Source organism: Enhydra lutris, unplaced genomic scaffold (assembly GCF_002288905.1).
Source record: "Enhydra lutris kenyoni isolate GAN:26980312 unplaced genomic scaffold, ASM228890v2 scaffoldscaffold17, whole genome shotgun sequence".
Classification (NCBI taxonomy): Eukaryota; Metazoa; Chordata; class Mammalia; order Carnivora; family Mustelidae; genus Enhydra; species Enhydra lutris.
In genome coordinates, this window is record NW_019154101.1 from 38,688,834 (window position 1) to 38,715,502 (window position 26,669).

The 26,669-nt window shown below is 34.6% G+C and overlaps 1 protein-coding gene across 8 annotated transcripts in view; it reads right to left on the reverse strand.

The window, feature by feature from the left end:
• LOC111147525 (SNF2 histone linker PHD RING helicase) overlaps positions 1–26,669 on the reverse strand; it is an 88,233-nt gene that overhangs the window by 55,703 nt on the left and 5,861 nt on the right. For 7 of the 8 annotated variants that reach the window (XR_002640638.1, XM_022503585.1, XM_022503583.1 and 4 more), the window contains exons 2-13: positions 25,306–25,977; positions 22,153–22,282; positions 19,985–20,203; positions 16,882–16,960; positions 16,062–16,212; positions 14,915–15,023; positions 14,015–14,271; positions 11,327–11,980; positions 7,495–7,746; positions 6,590–6,668; positions 1,050–1,213; positions 687–943 (exon numbers count right to left, since the gene is read on the reverse strand). Coding sequence is in view for 7 of the 8 variants with exons in the window: in XM_022503585.1 (XP_022359293.1) it covers positions 687–943; positions 1,050–1,213; positions 6,590–6,668; positions 7,495–7,746; positions 11,327–11,980; positions 14,015–14,271; positions 14,915–15,023; positions 16,062–16,212; positions 16,882–16,960; positions 19,985–20,203; positions 22,153–22,282; positions 25,306–25,944 (2,990 nt within the window). In the remaining variant the exon portion in view is untranslated. The remainder of the gene's footprint in view (positions 1–686; positions 944–1,049; positions 1,214–6,589; positions 6,669–7,494; positions 7,747–11,326; positions 11,981–14,014; positions 14,272–14,914; positions 15,024–16,061; positions 16,213–16,881; positions 16,961–19,984; positions 20,204–22,152; positions 22,283–25,305; positions 25,978–26,669) is intronic. The other variant, XM_022503586.1, reaches the window with a different exon arrangement.

Consider the following 26,669-nt stretch of genomic DNA (forward strand, 5'->3'; position numbering starts at 1 on the left):
TCCACATTCTGTCTGTAGCCATTTATATGTATCTCTTATAAAATATGTATATTTGCCTTACATTATAGAAATTTATAATCATTGTCATCTCCTTTATTTGCCTATCAACTGCGTAAGGGCAAAGACAAAAAAAATTCCTTTTCATATTTCTTAATAATACCTCATCTTTTTAATACCAGGTGCTAAAAAAAAAAAAAAGGCCAGTTGCTGAGTCACAGTCTGATGAAGGAAAACTTTCTGGCATAATAAACTACTGTGAACATAAATGCCTTATTAGGATGAAATAACCAAACAGATAGACTTAGCACAATTACAAATAAAATATGTAATGGTACTCTAACTCATCTAATTCCCTGATGTGGGAACCAAAAGATATAATAAGAACAAAAGTATCTGTCATATCTGAAGTATAACAAAACAAAACAAACAAACAAAAAAACCAAACAAAACAACAAAAGCCCAAAATAGCTCTAACTTTAAAAGAAACGTTCAAAACCATGAAACTAAGTTTGATAATGTGACTCTTTCATAAATGGAGTTCCACACCAAAGAAAAACCACATTACTAAAAATAACTGACAACTCTGTTAAAACACCCCTGAATGAAACTGTGGGCTAGGTAGTTAATAGCTTCCTGTCTATCACTACTACATTATCAACTGCAGTATAAGGAAACGATAATAAAACCTTTTTTGGAGTGGCAAGAATTCCCCACGAACCGCCTGTGGGTGGCAGCAGGCCTGCCTGAGCCTCAGCAGTGGATACAGGATAGAGGTAACCGTCCTTCGGTCCAGGCTGCTGAGCTTCAGTGCCCAGTCAGAAATCTTCCTGAGCTTCACTACAGCGTCCTGGCAGCACACTTCATGCTGACGGTGATAGAAATGCCTTTCCACTGGAGAAAAGTGAAGCCAGTGGATTTCTTCTGTCTGAGGAGGTATCTGGATCTGTCGGGAGAGGGGAAAAAAATGATTTCACCTGAAAATTTAACTTCCATCCCAACTCTTTCTTCTCTTGTAATGTCCTCAATCAGTAAAAACTTATCCTACTGACTTGGTCAATCACATCTTTCTTTGCAGACCTCCAGAGTATCTCGGCAATAAAGCTGTAGAGGAGCTGAGGATTCTTCTTGCAGTAAGGGCGATAAAGAAGTCGAACCCACCAGTGTTTGACACAGTAAGGTTCAATACCAAGAAAGACCACCAACCCAAAAAGATCTGAGAACAAAATAAGAAAAGAGCATATTGAGAATAATTGTTTCTATATTTCCTCATTACTATTCTGAATAACCACTTTCACAGACATTATACATTACATGGTATTTTCCACGAATTAAAATATGGATTGTATAGACTCTTGAATCTGGAAGTTAATTCCACTTTGACTTACATTTCTGGGTATTTATTTTGCTTTAGATTTTGTGCTAGGAGCTAAAATGTGAAACCATTACATAAACCTTCTACTTAATTCAAAAGTCCAGAATTTCCATCAGAAGTGAAACTAGAAAAGGACTCACTTGTGTGAACCTGATCAAGAGATACATAAAGAGTCAGACACTGAAACTATTGGATGTAAGACTTGCTGGATTTGAAAATAAGTTTGACATAGGTGATAATTCATTACACTTTTTGGTCTAATGATTCTACTTTGGGGAAATAAAACTAAAACAATGATTAAAAAATAGAGACAAGATTAACCCAAATGATGATATTCATAGCAACAACAAACAGAATAAAAATGACTCAAATAAAGGGATGATAAAATGATAAATAATGAATGATAAAATAAATTATGTAGTATTCTCCATAACACGAAAGTTTTCTTTTTCTGATCCAGTATGTCCTGTGTTTGTTAGATTTACTGCATGGTACTTGTTACGTATTTCACAATTGGGCACACTCAATTTTATATACTATTTTCTGCTCACTTAACATACCCTACACAGTTTTCACATTTATGATGAATTTTTAAAACATGGAAAACTGCTTAGGATACAGTGAAAAAAAAGAATACAAAATGATGCATGTAGTATGAGGATAAATATATAAACCTTTATATTAAAAATGGAATAGTGGATGTATCTTCAAATGAAGATTATGGCTGAGTGTAATTTTCTTGATATTTTTCTTTATTGTTGAACATGTTCACATTGGGCTATACTCCCTTTAGAAATCATGAAAATTGTTTTTACATTTATTCTGAATATGCCCAACAGATATTTAGGTTGAATTAAGTTACTCTGATGATTTCTGACAGTTAACATCTGAAAGATACAAAGCCTATATGCAGATATCGACAGATATATTATATACAGTTCTGTTAAAATCAATCCAGTTGCCTAGGTGCTACCTTTCGAGATCCTAAAGATGTCAAAATTTGCCAAAATCAAATTCGTAATCTCTTTGCCCAAACATGCTTCTCTTCTAGTGCTATTCACTTGTAAATAATGTTACTGTCCATGGATGCAAGTCGGAAGTCTTGGCATCTCCTGATCACTGTTAAGCCTTATTACTTTTTTTCTTATCCACTTTTTCCATTTCTTCAGGACAGTCCTACTTCAAATCAGAAGTATCAGCTTCACTTATCTAGATTACCTACTGTAGCCAACTTGAGATGATCCCCAACCACTCTGTTTAAATCCTTTCAATAGCTTCTACTATTCATTAAGAAAATAAAATTCTTTATCATGGCCTATAGAATCCTCCATGGTCTGATCTATATTCAACTATATAGTCTCTCAACCTACTGTGTCTTCCCTAGCTCTTTTATTATAGCCACACTGATTCCTTCTGTTCTCCTCCTGCCTGATCATCTTTATATTTTATTTCCTTTACAACAGAGAATTCTCCCCTCCCTCTTTACCTAGCTCATATCAATATTTCAGCTCCTGGCTCAGCCATCATTTCCTTCTGTATCTCTATTATGTGATGTCACAGAACCAGACATCTTTCCTGAAGCCTATTATAGCTTGAATTTTATATTTATTTCATACATTAAAGTTATCTTGACTGCAATCTTATACTTATCTAAGTACTTAACAAATATATCTTCCCTTTAAGCTGTAAGCTCAAGAAGGTCAGGGACCTTGTCTATTTTTTTTTGCTATTATACTTCACAAAGAATAAATGAACCAATAAATGTACCACAAAGTACTCAAAGAAGCTAAAATGAATACATGAATATATAAATGGATAATAAGAAAAACAAAAAGCACTGAAAGCAGCTACTATTCATTGAATATTTAGTATCTGGCAGGTACTGTGCTTTGCTTTTTGTATACTTCACTATAATTAATCTTAAAACATCTTACTTACAAATTAGGGAAACAAAAATGTGAATGTTTATCTAACTTCTTTATGGATATAAAATTCAATATGTAGTCAACCTGGTTGTTGCAGAGTGGTACAATTTTGCCCTGAGGGGATATCTGGCAAGGTCCAAAATATATCTGTATGTGTCAGAACCGCAGAAGTGTTATTGCCATCTAGTGGGTGGAAGCTAAATATCTTAAGATGCGTAACACAGGTCCCAACAAAAAAAATACCTAGTCCCAAATGTCAACAGAGCCAAGGCTGAGAAACCCTGCTCTAAAATCAAAACAAAAACAAAAACAAAAATAAAAAACAAAACAAAACAAATGAGACTACCACTTCCAACTGCAATACAGTAAGTCCTGGCAGGCTAAGATTTCTACTACAACAACTACAAAAAGAAGAGATACAATGAAGAATCATAGTGTTAAAGACATCAGGGTTATGGAAGCAAAGATGAAGGATGAACTATACTTCCAGAAAGTTTAGAAAAGCTCTTTTTCAAGTAGTTTGGGCTTGAGGAAACTTTTGGGGCTGATCATCGTAACTGTGTAAATAGATTCAAGGATATATATGTATGTCAAAAGCTCACAAATTTTATATTTTAAATATTTACAGTTTTATTATATGTCATTTATACCTCAATAAAGCTGTACAGACATTTCTCCAAAGAAGACATACAGATGGCAAACAGACACATGAAAAGATGCTCAACATCACTTATTACCAGGGAAATGCAAATCAAAACCACAAAGAGATAGCATCTCACACCAGTCAGAATAGCTAAAATCAAAAACACAAGAAACAAGCAATGTTGGTGAGGATGCAGAGAAAAAGAAAGTCTTGGTGGGAAAGAAAACTGGTATAGCCACTGTGGAAAACAGTATGGAAGTTCCTCAAAAAAATGAAAAATAGAATTCTCATATGATCCAGTAATTCCACTACTGGGTAGTTACCCAAAGAAAACAAAAACATTAATTCAAAAGGATGTATGTATCCCTATATTTATTGCAGCCTTATTTACAACAGCCAAATTGTGAAAGTGTCCATCAATAGGTGAATGGATAAAGAAGATGTGGGGTACATATATATATACATATATATATATATATATACACACACACACACACATATGCATATGTATATATGAATATTATTCAGCCATAAAAAAGGAATGCAAGCTTGCCCTATGCAACAACATGAATGGACCTAGAGAGTATATAATGCTAAGTGAAATAAGTCAGTCAGAAAAAGATAAATACTTTAGGATTTCACTCATATGTGGAATTTAAGAAACAAAACAAATGAAAAAATTTTTTAAAAAGATAAACAATAAAACAGACTCTTAAATATAGAGAACTGATTGTTACCAGAAGGGAGGTGGGGGTGGGTGGGTGAAATGGTGAAGGGATTAAATGTACACTTACCATGATGAACACTGAGTAATGTATACATATAATTGCTGAATCACTGCACTGTAAACCTAAAACTAATGTAACACTAGATGAATTATATAGTTGAACTATATGTATATAGTTCATATATAGATGAACACTATACTGGAATTAAAAATATACTCAAGAATTTGTTAAATCGTGATAAGTGCTTTAACACCTGCCAACATCTTACATATCCAAAAAACCTACCCAGGAAACTGAGGAATCATTGTCCATATTCTTTCAATGTTAAAATTTAAAAAATGTAAATCTGATACTCATTTTCTTTTTCTTGTATCCTCTCAGCTAACTTTTGAGTCTAATGAGATCTTATTAACAACTAAACATCTATAATTTGGGCAATTTCCAAATATAATAGCAGAACACTAAATTTGGTCTTTTAGTTCGCCTGATATTATTGTACAAATGGGTATCTTAATGTAATTTACTAAAATTATACAAATATTTAACTTATATTTATAATTATACAAATTTATATTATAATTTAGAATATAATTAAAATATAGTTAGCCTGATATTACTATACAAATAGGTATCTTAATGTAATTTACTAAAATTATACATTTAATTTATATTTACAATTATACAAATTTATATAATTTATAATATATATAATTAATATATATTATAAATTATAATAATTTACAATTACACAAATATTTAAATACATACTTATAATCTTCCTAGAAAACATTTTGCTCCTAAAATTAATCATCAAAAAGTAATTGTTTTTCAGATCACAGTAATGAATGCTGATATTTTTATTTTTAAAAAGTGGCAAGTTATCCTGTTGAAAACAATGTATAAAAACCTGAATTTCCAGAAATCATTTTTTTATATAGAAAGATAAGTTTTAAGGATGAACATCTGTCACAGAACTTTAAGAATATCTACATTTTATAATTATATTTTAATGACAGCTTTTCTGAAAATTTATTACGTAAAACATTTAATAAAACTTTTAGTTTTAAATATTCACAACTTGAGGGCGCCTGGGTAGCTTAGTGGGTTAAAGCCTCTGCCTTCGGCTCGGTCATGATCCCAAGGTTCTGGGATCGAGCCGTGCATCGGGCTCTCTGCTCAGCAGAGAGCCTGCTTCCCCCACCCCTCTCTGCCTGCCTCTCTGCATGCTTGTGATCTCTGTCTGTCAAATAAATAAATATTAAAAAAAAAAAATTCACAACTTGCATAAAATTTGTAAAAATGCAGTGTCTGCTCTATAGAAGAATAAGTTATATAGGTGAGATGAATGCAGAAGCATGAGTTAAAATGTGTGTGTGGGAATGAGGGAGAGCTTGACACAATCTAAATGTCCAAGAGGAACAGCTGAAGGAATGATGGTGTAAGCATATGGAGTGGTATTTTATAAAGCTATGAATACTTTGTAACTTCTACAATTAATAAAATTGCGATCCCACTATTTATGGGTCAGCCAATGAAAATTATGATCCTTATTTTTATAGATACAGCCAACTGAAATTAATTCCTCTTCCCTCTCCTCTCTTTCTTCTTAGGTTCCTTCTGTTTTATACGTACCATTTTGGAACTCTGAGTTCAGTTGAGACCTGCATCTACACTGCTGAGGAGGGCACAATGACTGTTCGACTTAGGACCATGGGACTACTCACAGTGTATCTGTCCTCATAAATAAAAACAAAAACCACTTAATTCCATTTCAAAGACAAATGCTTGAAACCACTAGGAGTGAAATACAAATATATATATAATCACTTAAGTAAGGATTTCAACAAAGGTTAAACATACTTGTTCTTAAGAAAAGCAAGCTTTTTAAATACATGCAAAACGTGAGGAAAGCACACATTACCCTCTAGTCCTCTTTGCACTGGAGTGCCACTGATGCACCAGCGATTAATCCCACTCAAGCGCTGAGCCATTTCTGCTGCCTACAAGAGAGAAATATGAAAGAAAAAGAAAAAAAAAAAGGGCAAATCAGGAATATGTTTACTCCTGAAAACAGCCCATGAAAAGCCATGCTTCAGGTCAGACAAATCCACTCTTATTCAACAGTTATTACACTCAAATTTGAATGTCAAAATCACTGGGTCATCTTCTAGCACAGTGGCTCTCATTAGTAGCAGGCTCCCATGTGCCCTCTCAAAAGAGGAAGGGTAGTTCAAGTTCATGTAAAATGAAAAAGTTCCCTGAATGACTGATATAACCCCTAAACCACCCCATCCTTCATATGAGAACCAATTTACTTATAGATGAGATTCACAAATTGAATTTAGGTTACAAACTGGCCAAAGAAGATGTAATAAAGATATATGATGAACAAAGGCTGAATCAATACTCCGTCTAAAGCAGCATGATCTGCTATGATATGGTCTCTCCGATAAAAAACTGCTGAACTTTGGCCCAAAGCTATCAGAGCCTACATGATGAGATTTCCACTTAGCAGAAATGCTTATAAAAGTCCCCAAACAGGTTTAATTTCATCTGCACCATACAAAAACTGCCACCTTATTCAAAAATGCATAAGCATTGCAAACAGAGCAATAATTCACATAGTACCAAAATAATTCCTAAGGGTTATGTAGTTCATGGCACAAAAGAAAAGCAAAAGTATTGTGTGTAACAGCAAACTTTTGGCCAATATCAATACTGCGGGTCAATTACACTTAAATTATTAAATTTTTTATGGACAGCTTCCCCAATCTCTTTCCTCTTTTTTCTTCCCCAGTGCTCAAAAGATTTTGCAGAAATTCTCACTTTTACAGCAGGGCATTCAACCATCTGGGCTTCATCAAGGCAGATCCTCCACCACTCCACAGCTACAAGGGGGCTGGGAATGGCCATATAGCGCTTCTGGTTCCGTAGGCGACGCCCATCCTCACTATTGCTGTGTGGGATATCTACATAGTTTAGTTCTGAACGAAGGACATCGTAGGTAATGATAACTATATCCTGTTCAGCCAAAAAATGAGGTTGTAAAAAACCGTCTTTCTTCACTCCTTGGTATACCTAGGCAATAATCAGCATAGACAAAATTATTGCAGAAAGGTTCATTAAAAGATAACTAAAATATTCATTCTTTAAATCCTTACCAAGTCCTTTCTATTTGTTTAGTACCAAACATGCTGTGAGATACATTCCACACAGCCTTAGACAAAGACACATTTTAGGGCGAAAGACCAATGACATAAGCAATGTGAAAGGAAATGTAACAGAAGTAAAAATGGTAGCAAAGGAAAAGACCAATGCTGGAACGGAGAAGGTAAATTCAGAGAGGAGTGAAAATTTGAGGTGGATCTTGAAGAACATTTAGTTCTCCCTGGTGGAGCAAGGGGAAAAGGACTTCTAGGTAGGTAGGTAGGTAGGTAGGTAGGTAGGTACAAAAGCACAAAGGTATGAAGTAGAACAGTAAGGGCTATGATTTAGTGAATGCCTTTTACGTCAGACACTAAGCTGAGCTTTATCTCTTAGCTTCAATAACAATCTTGTTAGTAATTATTATTCCCATCCCACACATAAGAAACATGAAGTTTCTTGCTCAAAACTGGCAGAGCCTAGATTCAAACCAACGTTTATTTATCCCACAACACAGAGCTCCTCAATGGTAAAGATGGTATTTTACTTATTACTGTATTCTTTCTCCATGTCTATGATAGTAGCTGAAATATTGAAAATCTTAAATGACATTTGTGTGGAAAGAAGGAAGGAAGAAGAAAGGGAGTGAAGAATACTAACATAACTCAACAAAATGGGTTTGGAGGGAATATACCTTAACATAGCAAAGGCCATATATGACAAACCCACAGCTAACATTGTACTCAATGGTGAAAAACTAAAAGCTTCCCCTCTAGGATCAAGAATAAGACAAGGATGTCTGTTCTCACCACTTTTATTCAACAAAGTATTGAAAGTCCTAGCTGCAGCAATCAGATCAGAAAAAGAAATAAAAGGTACCCAAACTGGTCCAAGTTGGTAAGAAAGAAGTATAACTGTCACTATTATCAGACGATGTAACAGAATATACAGAAAACCCTGAAGATTCCACCTAAAAACTATCAGAACCAATTAGTGAATTCAGTAAGGTTGCAGGATACAAAATTAATATACAAAAATCTATTGCACTAATTTATCTATTTTATACACTAATAAAAAGTAACAGAAAGAGAAATTAGGAAAATGGTCCCACTTACAATTACACCAAAAAGAAAAAAATCTAGTAATCAATTTAACCAAGGAGGTGAAAAACCTGTATCTGAAAACAGTAAGACATTGGTGACAGAAATTGAAGATGAAATAAACAAATCAAAAGATAAACCATGCCCGTGGATTGAAAAAAAATTAATATTGTTAAAATGTCCATTGTACCCAAAGCAATCCACAGATTCAATGCAATCCCTATCAGACTACCAAAAGCATTTTTTTCTGTTGGTATTCTTTATTTGTTCTGAACAAAAAATAGAACAAATAATCCCAAAACTGGTATGAAACCACAAAAGGCCTTGAAGAGCCAAAGCAATCTGCAAAAGAAGAACAGAGCTGGAGGTATCACAATCCCAGATTTCAAGATATACTACAAAGTTGAAGTGATCAAGAATATGGTATTGGCACAAAAAGAGACACATAGATCAATGGAATAGGACAGACAGCCCAGAAATAAACCCAAGCTTATATGGTTAGTTAATCTACAACAAAAAAGGGCAAGAATATACAATGGAGAAAAGACAGTGTCTTCAAAATATGGTGCTGGGAAAACTGGACAGCTACATGTAAAAGAATAAAAGTGAACCACTTTCTTGTACCACATAAAAATTAATAAATGGAAATGGAAAAAAAATGGAATAAAAACCTAAATGTGAGACCTAAAACCATAAAACACCTAGAAGTAAATATAGGCAGTCACCTCTTAGATGTTGGCCTTGGCCAACTATTTATGGATACATCTTCTCAGGCAAGGGAAACAAAAACGTAAACTACTAGACTGTAGCAAAATAAAAACCTTTTGCACAGCAAAGGACACCATCAAAACAAAATGGCAACCAGTGAATGCAAAAGATTATCTGCAAGAGAGATGTCCATTAAGGAGTTAATATCTAAAATATACAAAAACTTATGTAGCTCAACGCCAAAAAAAAAAAAAAAAAAAAAAAAAAAAAAAAAATCTGATTTAAAAAATAGGAATAGGATCTGAACAGACATTTCTCCAAAGAAGACATACAGATGGCCAACAGACACATAAAAAGATGCTCAACATCACAAAACAGAAATGCAAATCAAACTATGAGATTATCACCTCACTCCAGTCAGAATGACTAGTATCAAAAAAGATAAGAGCTAACAGCTAACAGGAATGTAAATTGGTGTAACCACTGTAGAAAACAGTATGGAAATTTACCCCCAAATTAAAACAGAAATACTATATGATCCAGGAATTCCAACATTTACCCAAAGAAAATGAAAACGCTAATTCAAAGACATAGTCACCCCCATGTTTACTGCAGTGCTATTAACAGCCAAGTTATGGAAGCAACCTGTGTTCACTGACAGATGAATGGATAACAAAGATGTGGTATACAGTGGAATATTAGTTATAAAAAAGAATGAGATCTTGCCACTTGTGACAACAAGGGCCTAGAGGTATTAGCCTCAAGGAAGGAAGTCAGAGAGAGAAAAATAAATCCCATATTTCACTTGTATGTGAAACCCTAAAAAACCAAATGAACAAACAGACATAAAACAGTATAAATATAGAGAACAAACTGGTGGCTGACAGAGCAGAGGGAATTGAGGGGGTGGGTGAAAAAGGTGAAGAGAATTAAGAAGTACAGATTTCTAGTTATAAGATAAGTCATAGGGATGAAAAATACAGCATAGGTAATACAGTCAATAATACTGTAATAACATTGCATGGTGACAGATGGTAACTACATTTATCATGGTGAGCACAGTGTCATAATGTACAGAATTGTCAATTCACTGTTATATACCTGAAATTAATGTAACATTGTATGTCAACTATACTTTAATTAAAAAAAAAAAACCAACATTAGTAAACTACAATGTACTATGTACCAGCACTTTATTATATCATTTAACCTTCACGGTAAGTCTGTGAGGGGGTACTATTTTCAGAACTTAGCAGAATTCCTAGTATATTACAGGAGCTCAATAAATATTTGTTGAATAAGTAAACTCTTATTTTACAGATGAGGTAATTGAGGATTCAGAGGAAGATTTTGGAGCTAAGGGGTGGAGATCAGACAAGTAGCTACTGTTACACAATGCTGCCTTTGGGCTGCATTTCTAAGAATAGAAATGCATGTATGAAGTCTTTTTTCTTTACATGATGAACTTTTTCAAAAGCTTTCACATCTTTTCACTCAAAGTGCTTTAACTTCTGAACTTCTGATGTCAGACAAGAATACAGAATCTACTGTTTTATTTCTTATTCTTAATTTCTTCCTCAAGTTCTGATTTCATATTATCTCATTAATTTTTGGGATAAACAACAAAGCGACAAAGATGATAAAAATTATCACAAGGAAGCAAAAACACATTTTCCTATCACTTTCAAGAACCCAAACTGCCTTACCAAGACTCGAAGAGATGATGACCTCACATGCCTGTTGATTTCATCTACCCACTGATGACAGATGGAACTGGGTGAGATGATCAAAGTTGCTCTTGTTGATACTGGTTCCATCGCAACAAGGCAGTGGGGGCAGTAAAAAGGTTTAATCTTCAAATTCTTCTCTTCATAATTCACACATTTTGCATGTTGCCACAGGTGGCAGTTCAGGCACTGAACACGAGGTTTACGGTCTACCTGGTCAAGTTCACCACATATGCACTCAAAGCGATAATCAGAGGAATTACAGGGACTCATCACAGTAGACTGTGGCATATCACCATCAGCAGGTGATTCAGCTTGGTCTCCTGCTGCATGTTCTTGCTTTCCTTCAAAGATACATGTACTTTTAGATGTGGTAACATCAGTAATTCCAGAGTCACTGGTAGCTGGACACTGATCTTGTGAACTGAGACTGATGTTAGGCTGACCTTTTCTCTTTTTTGTGGATGGAACAGGTTTTTTCCTGAATTTACTACGATTTTTCCGAGCCTTATAGTAATAATAATAAGGATCATCGTCATCATCAGATGTGTTTGATGGTAAGTATTCAGAATCTGTGTCTTTGTTCCCTGATTTTCTGGATTCTTTCTGAATTTTCCTTGGACTCCCTACTGCCTATGAAAAATATTATTTAATTAATTTATTTCAACATAATTACATTTCTGAAATTAAATTCCCAACCTTACTTATGAGTTTTCCATAAAAATCCAACAGTCACTCTGTGCAACCATTTTCCCAAGGGTGAATCATTCTTGATTGGTGGCTTTCAATCTGCCCCCTGTAGTCTGCAGGTCTAAAAAGGAAGGCTCTACTACTGTGTAAGTAAAATTTGAAGAGAACAAGAATTAGAAAGATAGGGAGCTACTAATATTTTGACATTAACCTCTTATAATTTATAATCTGCCTAAACAATAAAAGACTAATAGTTTTTAATACATAAATACACAAACTAGGGCCATTATAAACATATGAAATACTAAAATATAGCATTTAAAGAAAGTGAAAGTTAATCAGTTAGTTACTGCAATTAGCAAATAAATTCCTTCTTTGTCCTTTCTACCTGTGTCCCCTTCTGAAATTATTTACTGGATGCCAATTTTGTTCCAGGTACAGTGTTAGATGCTGGGGACAGAAATGAGAGGAGTATTTAGCTCCGGGTCTCCAAGGGGGTCTGCTGGAAATGGAAGAACAATAAAAAGTGAAACAATGGTACAGGAATGTGTCAGAGGGGTATATAACAGAGGAGCTGTGACAGGGTGGTAGGTGCCAGCAACAGCTTCCTAGAAGTGATGTCAGAGCTGAGGTCGAACAGAGGAGTTGGGACACTTAAAATAAAATGAATGACATTAATTGAAGATTTCCCTTTTTTAGTAACAGAAGGATTACTAGATGCACAGATGTTCACTGCAGCCTTCTACCCTGGCTGGGGAAAAAGTTGGGAGACTCCCTACTCCAGAAAATGAACTTTATAATCTGCCATTTCTTTCACAGTATATAAGCTGATAGCCCCACACTTTGACCTGTCATTAGTTTTTACCCAATTTATTTATTTATCTACTTTTTAAAAAGATTTTATTTATTTGAGAGAGAGCGAGAGAGACCACAGAGGGAAAGGGAGTGGGAGAAGCAGACTCCCTGCTGAGCAAGGAGCCTAATGCAGGGCTCGACCCCGGGACCCTGAGATTATGACCTGAGCCAAAGGCAGACGCTTAACCAACTGAGCCACCTGGGCACCCGTTTATTTTTTAGTCAGTTTATTTATTTATGGTAATCTCTATACCCAGTGTGGGGCTTGCACTTATGACCCCGAGATCAAGAGCTGCATACTGTTCACAGAGCCAGTCAAGTGCCTCCTTTATCTGATTTATGTATGCATAGCTATGTAACTAATTTTTTTAAAAAGCAAATTTCAAATTAATAGCCCCCAAAATAGCAGTTTTATAACAAAATATTAAAATTTCATATGATGATGATATGGGAAAAATGAGAATTTATATAAGAAATTGAAAATGTATATGAAGAGCTAAGCAAATGTAAGATATCTAATACTATAGAACAATGCCTGGGTGGCTCAGTCGGTTGATTAAGCATCTGTCTTCAGCTCACATCATGATCCCAGGGTCCTGGGACTGAGCTCCATGTCAGGCTCCTTGCTCAGTGGGGAGCCTACTTTTCCCTCTGCCTGCTGGTCCCTCTGCTTGTACATTCTCTCTCTCTGACAAATAAGTAAAATCTTAAAAAAAAAAAAACAAAAACGAAACTATAGAACAGATTTTTTTTGAACTGCTGACAACAGCATAATGAAGATAGAGTTGTTTTACTTATTTCTTCCTTTTTAAAAAATATATTTTTTAGAGTTATTTTAAACTTTATATATGCTTAACCTACTAATACAATTCACTCCGTAAATACTTATTGAGTATATTTGCTATGTGCCAAGCATTCTTCTCTGGGTTTAGTAAACAAAATAATGTTTCTACTCTGATGACATGTATATTCAGGAAGTAAAAAAGTTAAGTCACAGCCATATGTGATTTTCTTGGTTTGTTTTTTTTACCCTCAGTCTCTAAGAGCCTCAAGTATCAAGTGGGATCTGTCAATGCCTTCCATAAGTCAACACATACAGCAACTAAACAAATATTCTGTTACCTGTTTTTTTGTTTTATCACATATATCCTCTTCCTTGTAATTCTTCCCCAATGTAAAAGTTCCAGAAAAACCATGGCCTTTGATCTGTTTCACAAGACCTTCAAAAATTAAACATTTCAGCATCCGTTTCAGAAGACTCCTGTTCCGCTGAACATCATATCTATATATAGAACTGACATACTTATAGATGGAAAGGATGGAAACTCCTTTCTTTCCATTCATTTCTTTCACAGCTGTCAGGATCATCACACGTGTAGCTACATGCAAAAGGATATGCTAACTCAGTCAAAATAATTAAAATTTTAAAAAATAGAATGCAATTAATCTTAATATGCATTTAGAACTAAGTTAAGAAAAAATAAAACAGATTTACTGAAGATATGTTGTCTGCATACCACCATTTTGAAGAATATGTAATAAAAATTTATCTCATTAACAAATTACTGTAATGGAAATAATTTAAGGAAAAATTACTCATTATTTTGTTAATCTGACAAAGCAACTATCATTTAAAATTGTATTTTAAAAAACCTCTCACAATTATCTATGTATATGCTACCACTAGTAAGGGAAACACTCATCTGCTAGCAGAATTTGAAGTAGCTATGCCTGAGAACAAACAAAGCCTGGTTTAAACTGTAAGATAAAGAAATTCAAATATAAAAACTGAACAAGAAATATCTACACTAAAAAAGAACGAAGCAATCAAGTGAAAGACTAAATCTTTACTTTTGTTAAGATAACATGACTTGTAACTGACTCCATTTATACAAAGCACGAACGACTATGTAAACAATTATAATAATCATAACAATTACAAGACAGCTCCATATAAGGAATGCAAGAACTATAACAAAGATGACTGTAAAAACATATTTTTTTAAGAGATTTCATACTTACGTGGGCAGTGAACTTTTTCTTTTGGTTCAAATTCCATATTCTGGGTTTCTGTGTTTTTTACTTTTCCTCCAGAATAATGTGATGGAATGAAATAATTCACCACTTTTCCCTGATATAAACAACATTCAGTAGTCACACAGTGTTTTGCTTTCAGTAACTGGAGTTGCTTATTAAAATTAACCCTCCTTCTATTAAGGAGATGCAATAGAATTGTAAAAAATGATGAAAAGAAAGAGCTAAAATGCTATTCATCCATTTTTATCTCAGAAGCTTACTGCTAGCCATCACTTTTTAAAATTGTACATATTATCTTAAATTACCTAAATGTTTAATTACCTTAAATTACCTAAATTAACTTTTCAAGGCTTGTTTAAATATGGAATTAATACAGAAGTTACCAACAGTTAACTCTTATATATTCCAGTTACATATTCCAAATCTTTTTTTTCTTTTCACAATGAAATAGGTATTTTCTATTCTGTACTCAAATCTACAAAGTTAACTCTGCAAACCTGACCCTATCAAAAGATCACATTATCACTAAAGTTGTGAGCACAGTGGGCCCTACAGGTAATCAATTATACCCTTAATTAGTATGTTGATTTTAGATTTGGTTATTGGAAATTATGAGCTATGAGCTGCATTTGCCTTAGTGGAGTTGTTTTTTTTCTCCACCCCCCCATAAACTCTAAAATTTGTGTTTTTAAATATAATTACACATTTTGGAATAAGAACTTGGAGTTTGATTCATTTAACAATCTAATTACTAATTATTAGATTCTATGATTTACAGATCTGTGATTTGTGCAATTAAAAAAAAAACACTCAAAAATATTTAATGGTAATGTGGAGGCTTGCAGTACTGAAGCAACAGTACTTCCCCTAAACGCTTCCCTGCCAACTAGAAGGAAGCTTGGTGAGTGACAGCACAACCCCTTCCTACCTGTCCAACATCACTTACAAAAACCCTGCCAGGTCACAAACATCCTGTACTCTGTGCCCACTTGAAGTTAACCGATAACTTATAAAAATCATTAGCCTATGAGTAAATGGAGTGTTGGCTTAAGTGCCAATCATATGTTGGCCATATGATGCTTTTTGAGAACATATGTCCCCTGCTTTCTCAGCCCTATGGTATTCCTCCTACCTCAGGAAGAGTGAGAGCATCTTGTTTGACATCCTGTCGAGTATGTGTCAGAATCAGAGCCAAAACCTCCACTGTCTTTCCAAGACCCATCTCATCTGCTAAGATGCCACCAAGCAACTGTGGCCCGGCATTTGGGTAATCACGGATGATGCTAAAGGAAAAAACAAGAAAAACATATCACAGGAATGCAAGTAAAAATTATACTATTCCTAAAAAAAACTGGAAGAAATCCATAAAAGCCCAAGTTTTTTTAAAACTACATTTAAGGGTGAAACAATTTGAAACCCTAGGTCCTGAATAAAGAACTGTGATAAAAACTGCCAGAACTGATAACTAAGTGTGCAGAGTGGTATTGGTAAATGCACATCATGTTTTTCTCTTCTATAAATAAAAGGAAGCATATCTGCCTTCTTTTGTGTCTGTGAATAAAAAAGTTAGGAGGACAATAACTACCGATTCACCCAATATATTATTATATTTAGTGACTCCTAAGACTTTTATAAGAGAAATTAACGTATTTAACGAAAATATAAAAATTGGTCCATAACATTAAGATTATAATCTCTTTATATGTCAATAACTAAGCATCTTAAGTCTATTATATTGTATTCATTTACTGAAAAATGACAGTCATTATTAATTTCTTGTTTGTCCTACCTATAAAAATGGTAAAAATATGAAGAATAACAAAACTTTAACTTAGTATTTCTTCTTCAGGTTATTGTCAAAAGTTCAAGTTACTGGTAGACATATGCTACCAATCTCATACAGCTTTTCATAGTATTTATTTCTAATACCAAGCTCATGAAGTTTGTCTTACCAGCCTGTATATGGATTGTAGTAGAGTTTCAAACCCTCAGATGTAACAATCTCACGCCATAAGAAGTGCAGAGCATTTTCTAAAGAAGAATATAACCATAAGAGTAAGTTACTGTTTGTCTTCCCTTCTGCAGACAATCACATTAAAATACAAATAAGTTAGCAGTCAGGATACCCTAGGAAGCCACATACACATGGGAAAAGGTTAGGATCTCACTCTTTTCTGAAGATATTATTCTTATGTTTATTCTCTTCTTTGCTTGGGACACCAATATTTTCTACATAAACAAGTGTTAAGATAGAAAAACAAAGTACAGCAAATCACAGAGGTTTAATAGGAAAAGAAAACTAGTACGTGTAACCAGCTCCTACCTAATAAAGGAGAGTAGCTTATCCTTTATAAATCCTTCAGGAAGTTGCCTAAAGTTTTTAAATAACTCAACAGACATAGGCTAGTGGGCTAATACATTAACCTAAATCAGACCCAACCTTTTACATGGGTCTGAGAGTAGGAGGAAAGGCTTATTGCTTAAGTGAGGAAAAAGTATCCTAAAACACTGAAGTACTGTGTGTATTTCAATCAAAATCTTTCACTATGCTTTCCCTTAAAAATTTAAGTTGTTTAAACCAACTGACAAATTAGGAAGTATATCTCTACCCACCAGTGAAAAGGCAAGTAATTTTCTTGTTGTCTTCTTTACGGATTGATAGATGAAATAGGAATACAGATGTACAGGGTTTATAAAATGAAAACATTAAAAGATAAAAACTTCAATTTATGGGAGCCACAGGGAATATAAATATTAAATGATACATGGGATTTAATCAAGAAAATCTGTTCTGTGGAGAAAAAAGAATGGATTACTGGTACATGCAGCATGGTTAAATCTCAAAAATATTATGTTGAAAGAGGCCAACTTCTCTTCTGCCTCAACTGTCCATACTTTGCCATTCTATTTATCATTTCAAAAAGAGGCAAACCTAATTTATGGTGGCAGCAGTTGCCTCCTAAGGGGCTGAAGTAGAACTGACTGGGCCATGAGGGAACTTTCTGGGGTGATAGAAATATTTCATGTCAGCACTGCACAAAAGATATAAAAGAAATAAGTAAAATCAATTTTAACAATTTTATTTAGCATAATATAACCAATACCTTATCATTTCAATATGTAATCAATATAAAAATTATTAATGAGATATTTGGCATCCTTTTTTTGTCCTATCTGAAATCTGATATATATTTTAAACTTACAACACATAATTTGGAAGCCACTTCAAGTTTCAAGCGACATGGTTGGCTAGTGCCTTCAGAGAAAATCTGGTTCTATGTCTTAATTGGGTCACTGGTGACACAGATACACAGGCTTGTACAAATTTATCAAACCGTGCCCTAAAGATCTGTGCATTTTATTTTAAGTTATAATTTGATAAAATTACTTAAAGAAACATTATTGCACTTTGGAGAAAAAAATAGTCCAGCCTGTGGGAGACTACATAGCTAACAATTTCTTCAATGGATAAATTGTAAGAGAAAATACAGAATGTGAGGAGACAAAAATCTATGGATTACAGAAATTAAAGAGACAACAACTAATTCCAATACATGAATGCTACTGGTTTCAGGTTTGACTCAACTGTTAGAAAGAGAAATAAAGAAATAAAAAGGGGAGGAGAAAAGAAGAGAGAGAGGGGAGAGATTTGGCAATTTAAAGGAATTACTGGGTTTAAAAAGCTATTATAAGATTTATCTGTTGAAAGGAACCCTTTCCGTTATAATATATATATATATATATATATATATATACACACACATACATATATATTTTGTATCTGTTTAAAGGAATCCTTTCTTTAATAAACTGAAATATTATTAGATTAAATGATATGCTATGTGAAATTATTACTTCAAAATAATTTATAATAAGGGATGAGGAGGAGTGGGAAGAAATAATGTTGGCTATAAATAGATATTTAAAAATAAAAAATTTTTTTAAAAAGAATTTTGTTGGATAAAAAAGTACAAACTGGAACCTACAGGAGAAATAAGAGCTATCCATCATTAAAATAAATCTATACAGAGTGAAATAGTTAACAATTTACTTCCTAGAATCACAAAAATCTCACCTCACGCCTATCTCTTTAAAGATAATGATAAAGAAGTGGCATAAGTGATGCCCATAAATTTACTTTTATGAAAACTCTTAATAGATAACATTCTATTTTATTATTTGTTTTATGGAGCAAAGAAAATAAATGCAAAGCTAGGAGAATCAATCACACATCAGAATCCCACTTTTGTAAATTTGCTTTCTGTTGCTAAGATTCATCATCATTGTGAAGCCTCTAGCAGATGATTAGTAAGATTCCCATCTGGGGGAGACGAACCATGAGAGATTGTGGACTCTGAGGAACTGAGGGTTTTGGAGGGGATGGAAGTGGGAGGTTGGGTGAGCCTGGTGGTGGGTATTGTGGAGGGCACGTATTACATGGAGCACTGGGTGTGGTGCATAAACAATGAATTCTGGAACACTGAAAAGAAATTTACAAAATAGATAAAAATTGAGAACGAAACAAAACGAAAAAAGATTCACATCTGATCAGGTTCCAAAAGCAATTCTTAGTTGGAAAGGCATGTAAAAAATGAATTTTTAAAAAATTCCAATCAGGGGCACCTGGGTGGCTCAGTGGGTTAAAGCCTCTGCTTTCCGCTCAGGTCATGATCCCAGGGTCTTGGGATCGAGTCCCGCATTGGGCTCTCTGCTCAGCAGGGAGCCTGCTTCCTCCTCTCTCTCTGCCTGCCTCTCTGCCTACTTGCAATCTCTGTCTGTCAAATAAATAAATAAAATCTTAAAAAAAAAATTCCAATCAAGGCAGCCCTTATTTGGGCAGGAAAAATTAGTTCAAACACTTATAAATGAGGAAACCCACCAATGAATTTCTCTAGATTCAATTTTAAAGAATTTCTTAGACTATCATTTTTTTCGTAGTAAAACCTATTCTACTCTAACTTTTCAGTATGATTTGTTTAACAATGTCCCCATCCTAATTATCTCTTATATAATCCCTCTGATCAATCTGCCTTTCTTTAAGCATCTTATACTTGCCACTAGTAGGAGGGCTTCTGAAACGCTCTTGTCGTAGCATCCAATTGACAGCCTCTCTCTGGTATGGTCTCAACACAGGAATCAATGCAGGATGCTGGACATCCACTTGGAAGGACTGTGCTTCTTGCTGATGTGTTCGCTTCACAAACTGATAGAGCTCATCAATGTCCTGTCCTTCTGGCTCACTCTCTGAATCTTCCTCATCCTCTTCCAACACATCTGTACATCCAACAACAAATGTACTCAAAACAACCCAATCCACCTTTTATAACTATAAGCAATTCTTATTCTAAAAATGTGCTGTGTACTTTTCCATCTCTGGGGCCTTGCTCAGTGTGTTTTGGGACTGGAAGAACCCTATCCTTAATTCTTCGCAGATCAAAAAATCTACCTTTCAAGATAGTTCAGCTTTTTCCATGGCATTTTCTTTTGTTTTCCCTGGTTAGAATTAATGTTCTCCTCTGTGTTTGTGCAATACTCTTCCACTATGGATACAGTGATATGCTGCAATCTGTCTGGCAGAGCAATCATTTATGTGTATTCTTCCCTTGTGCACTGAAATGTTATGCAAAAGCTGTCTTTCGTTTTTATAGTTCCTCAGAGCACCTAGCACATGCTTTGCCCATTGCAGATATTTAAAAAACATAAACATTTGAATATAAAGATCTTTTGCAGTTTATAAAGGATAATTTACTTCATTTTTACATCTTAACATAAAAAAATTCATATGCAGACAAAATTTTTCTATGTCTAGTAAGACAAGGGTTCCCATTTTATTTCTTACGCTAAAAAAGGATAGGCATTTGGTAGTAGCAGGAGCCCACTAGGAGATAAGTGTTTAAGCCAGTAGTACAAATTTGTAAAAAATATGATCCATCTGTTCGGCACAAGTGCCCTGTGGAAAAGACTGGTGCTTACTACAACATGAAAAAATATTTCAAAATCTTGAATGAATGTACAAACCCACTTTAGCTTATGATTTATTTCTCAAAATAGTTCTCAAAAATTTAGTTCCCAAAAAGGCCTATCCACTTTTATGGAACACACCTCACATGCCATAGGATGAAGACTGTACCACAAAATACATAATTTACTTTTTTCAATAAAAAAATGTGCCATGTGAGATTTAAAAAATTTTACAATTAATGTCTAGTTACATGTGTGGTTATTTCAGACTTTTACTGTATTTGTGTAATCTAGTACTGATAACTAAATTGAAGTTTTCCTCTGAAATCCTGACATTTTCCTCTGAAACGCCCAACTTATATTATTTTTAAAAGACAGAATAATTCTTGGCAACATTTTAAAAACTCTAGATGTATTTAAAAGTATCCCTTCCAATTATGAAACTAGAGATTTTCCTCCTTTTAAGTCTTCAACATGCAAAATGATTTAATTTTATTAGTATTTTTTTAATTAAGTAGGCCAACATGAGGCTTACACTCACGACCTTGATATCAAGAGTCACATGCTCTACCGACTGAGGTAGCTGGGCACCCCACTTTTATTAGTATTATGAAGCTTTGCAAAGAAGGCACTGAAGAAACAATTCAACAGTCAAGCTTAGAAACTGACCTCCCAAATATTGCAGTATGAAATGTTCTGTAATTTGCACCTGAAATAATGCTGACCCACCATGAGCAGGGCTTGGAGAATATGAGCTGTTTTTCCAGTAGTGTTGATGGGCTGCACCAAGCCATCCACACTCTCCCCTTGGGAACCAATGGCAGACAACTCTGAAGCTGCAGTCCTGACCAAGGATGCAACATCTTGCCAAGAAACAGGAGAAAAGTTAACTGGTCTTTAAGGAAAGCAGGCTCTTGAGATTATTTGTCAGACTGCAAAGGAGAGGTGGAATAAGGGCAGCCAAGAATCTCTGGCCATGACAAAATAAAAGCAAAAGAATAATGCAAAAATTCCAATCAGCTCAGATCCCTTTAGATTCTACTGACTGCAAACACTTCTTGAGTACTTACTATAAGCTAAGCACAGTATTTAGCAAAGAAAGACACAAATTAGTGGGGGCATTTCGGATACATATAATTTTGTCATATCATGATTTTATAGAGATTGTTTAATTTTATTACAGTTTTATTGTTTTTCTGCCTGTTATATATACAATGGGAAAAACCCACAACTCATAAAAGTAACAGCCATTTTTAATTTACCTGGAATAACAAAACTGTGTAACTTTTCCATCACTCTTTTCATGAGTTGATTGAACTTCTTCATTCTTGAATTTGCATCACTCAAAAAGTCTAGTTTCGCTAGGCCACCTTCCAAAAGATAAATTCCAACCTACAAAGAATTAATCAACATAAATATAGTTTTAATTGTACTAATACATTCTTTATGAGGACATGAAAAAAAACTTTTCTAACCATTACTGTTTTTAAATGTATTCATAGTATTTGGCCCATAAACATTAGATACATACCTACCAAATCTCCCTCACAAACTTTTACTTTCAACAACAAATTCATTTTTACTTTCAATACAGTGCCTACTGAGATGTACCATTCAAGTTGCTAGAAAAAAATACTTTCTAAACTAGAACTGAACCTGGGAGAATGTGATGAGAATACTAATTCTACCTACCAAGTCAATGATTTCCAGACTTGATGAGTATCAAAATAATCAGTGAAGCTGGTAAAAATGCAGATTTCCCCCAGAAGATTCTGACACATGTCGATTTTTTAAAAAATTAACATATAATGTACTATTTGTTTCAGGGGTACAGGTCTGTCAATCATCAGTCTTACACAATTCACAGCACTCACCATAGCACATACCCTCCCCAGTGTCCATCACCCAGCCACACTCTCTCTCCCAACCGCCCCCCGCTGCTCCAGCAACCCTCAGTTTGTTTCCTGAGATTAAGAGTCTCTTATGGTTTGTCTCCCTCACGATCCCATCTTGCTTCATTTTTCCCTCCCTTCCCCCTACAACCCCCTGCCCTGCCTCTCAAATTCCTCATATCAGAGAGATCATATGATAATTGTCTTTCTCTGATTGACTTATTTCACTTAGCATAATACCCTCCAGTTCCATCCACGTCATTGCAAATGGCAAGATTCTGGGGTTTTTTGATGGCTGCATGGTATTCCATTGTAGATATATACCACATCTTCTTTATCCATTCATCTGTTGACAGACATCTAGACTCTTTCCATCGTTTGACTATTGTGGACATTGCTGCTATGACCATCCGGATGCACATGATCCTTCGGATCACTACATTTGTATTTTTAGGGTAAATACCCAGTAGTGCGATTGCTGGGTTGTAGGGTAACTCTATTTTCAACCTTTTAAGGAACCTCCATGCTGTTTTCCAAAGTGGCTGCACCAATTTGCATTCCCACCAACAGTGTAGGAGGGTTCCCCTTTCTCCGCATCCTCATCAACATCTGTCGTTTCCTGAGTGGTTAATTTTAGCCGTTCTGACTGATGTGAGATGGTATCTCACTGTAGTTTTGATTTGTATTTCTTAAGCACAGTCAGGCTTGGGAATCCCTATTACTAGATCAAACACTAAAATGTACATGAAAACAGATCTTGATTAATGTACTATATCTTGATTCTGGTAAAACAATGCAGTACGAAGTTCTGCAGTCAAAAGATTTGACGTTGAATACTGGCATTGGTATTTAAGAGCTAAAAACCAGGCAAAGTAATTGATTTATTTTGACCCAAATGCTGTTATTTGCAAACTGGAGAGAAGCTTATATGAGATAGCCTATATAATACAATTTTAAAACTTCCTAATGATAGATACTCAACAAATGCATTTTCTTTCATTTCCCTATGTTATCCTGGACCTGATTCTATAATCATGGAGAGGCTCATATTCTTTTACTAAAGAACAAGAATCCAACTCAGCATTATATAGGAATGAGTAACAAAAAATTTATTTCATTATTATTTGTACTCTGCCTTGTGTCCACCTACAGTTAACTTACCATAACATCGCTAAATGTTTAAATATTTATAAAAATTGGTATAAGAAAACAAAATAGATCAAGACTTGATCTATGGAGAAGGTGGACAGAACAGATACACAAGCCATGAATTCTTATGTACTTGCTATCACTGAGCCATCATTTTGGCATGCATGATCAACAAGGAGAGGGAATAAGTGGTTGCATAGTTTCATCCTCCAGGGAAGAATCAGTTACAATCTAATGCTTCTAAATTTTCTCCTTTCCTTTTGTCAGTACTGAAAGTATACTAATAGAATTGCTTTTTAATGTGAGAAAGACACACAAGATACAGTTTTCAATTGAACAAAAGTGAATTTAACATTTTAGAATTTCTTTTCAAGTTTTGGCATAAAGGCATATTAACCTGCTTCACAGTTTATAAAGGACAGCTACTTACAGTAGCTCAAATGATTCTCAATGACTGTATGAGGTAAAATGAATGATTATTTACATTTTACACAGAAAGATGATGAAATTAGAGCATTTAAGTGATTCACATAAAGTTACTTAGTAAATAGCTGAGCCTGAAATGAATTATAAATTTACTCTTTCATTTGTTAAAAATCTGTTCAGTATTAGGGCTATACTAGGCACTAAGATAAATGACTTCATAGTTTGCTGAAGGAGAAAAATCTAAAATGTAAGTACACTACAAGTGGCCAAGGCAAAAGTAATGTGTATTTACAAGTATTATGGAGGAAGGGCATGAACACTATCCATGAATTTTAAGAAAATATCTCCCTAGAGAAGTAAACTCTGAGCTGAATATTAGAGAATGCCCAGGGAAGTTATTAGGGAAAAGGAAGGGAACAATCCAGGCAGAGAACCGTGAAAACAAAAGCAAAGATGCAGAAATATGGCCAGAAAATATGCAGGAAATAAATCAATTTGTAATTTCTGAGACAAAATAAAAAGCAGAGTGATAAAAGATGAGGCTGGAAAAGTAGACAAGGGGCTATGAAAGAAGGGTTATTCGATTCTGCAGTGAAGAATAGAATTCCATTTCATTCACATTATACCAATTCAGAGACAAAGTAGATGGGAGTTCAAAAGACAAGCAAGGGCAATGGTTAAAGGACTGCTACAAGAAGACGAAGAGATAACACATTGAGAGTAGAGCTGGAAGGGATGAATACGGGATATCTTGAAAAAGGACAGCCTAGAAATGATCACCTACAGCATACATTTCTTAAAGTTTTTGAAAGCCCAAAATAAAGTACACTCTGAAACTTAATAATGATAGGCTTATTTCTGGCTTTTTAGACCTTCCTACTGAGTTAACTTCAAAATGGGACTGCCAAACGCAGAAGAACCTTAAAAGACACCACAGAATTTGAGTACCTTGATCATGTGATTTCCTTCTGGTTTTTGGTAAAGTTTTATTCTTCTCTTCTTTTGTAGCCACCCCAAATCTTCTAACATTTCACCACTGAAGGATGATTCCACTCTAATACCCTTGTCACAAATACTAATTGGCTCACTGAGTCCTTTTTCTTGTTTCTCTACATCTTCACATTCTGAATTAACATAGATCAGGAAATGATTGCTTGACTCTGAACTCATCAGTGTAAAACTCCTTTCAGAAAAATGTTCAATTAAACTCTGTTCAGGAAGAAGCTGAAGAGTTAATTCTCCCAGAAATGCCTTCCAAGAACTGTCGAAGTGATAGGGAGAAATCACGATATTCAGCTTTGCAGAGAAAGGAGAAAAAATGCCACCAGTTTCTTCTTTATCCATCGATTTTGAGATGCTCACTGCCTTGGAACACCTCTTCTTATCTTGGTGAGCCACTTCTTCCTTCAGACTATCATCTAGGATGATACAGTGAGCAGAAGAGAAATCTGAACCCGATGAGGGGTGCTCATCATCAGTTAGGATGAGAGGTTCATTCCTTCTGTCTTCATGCATATTCCAATGAAGCTGCTGTTGCTTTTCCTCATCAACTCTCACTGGAGGAGCACGTTTCCGCCGGCTACTCATTTTCAAGTAATTCTTGGTTGGTAAATATGAACTCTAGAAGACAAATGCAACAAGTAAGCATTCCAAGAGAAGATTTAACTATCAAAGTGTGCCCTGATGAACAACTCACCATGGACTAATGGCCCCCACACATAACATTGAAATCTTAGAGAGATATGTAAAGCAATGGTTAATTTTTTTTAAATAAGTCAAATACAGCTAAGAAACACGCTGACCATAATCTCATGTATCACAGAAATTCTAATGGTCTTACTGGTCCTTTAATGGATAAATTTAATAAAGACAATGTGTTATATAAAATAAAACACATTCTAAAAATACATATAATAAGCAGCATGACAGTAAGGTAAATCTCCCAAATAGCCTGGAAATATGTATTTGAAGAATTTAGTAACATTTAAACTCATATCATCACAACAAAAGTTCAATTTGGTTTTATAATCCCAAAAGGTTAACAAAACTTCACTTGACCCTTAACATAGTTAAAAAATTCCTAAAAATATATTTTCTCTTTCAAAAGAAGAAGCTGAAAATACAGAACATTTTTTTTTTTTTGTGGGTTAGCAGAAACAAGAATAGCTGGGCAAGAAATAAGGTGGTGATGGCAACCAGGGGAAATGGAGCAGAGACAATAAAAGAAAAAAGAAAAGAAAAAATGTAGGAAAAAAGAAGATAGCTTTGTCATCTGAGAAGAGGAAACTGGTCTGACAGCAACTTGTTAGGCT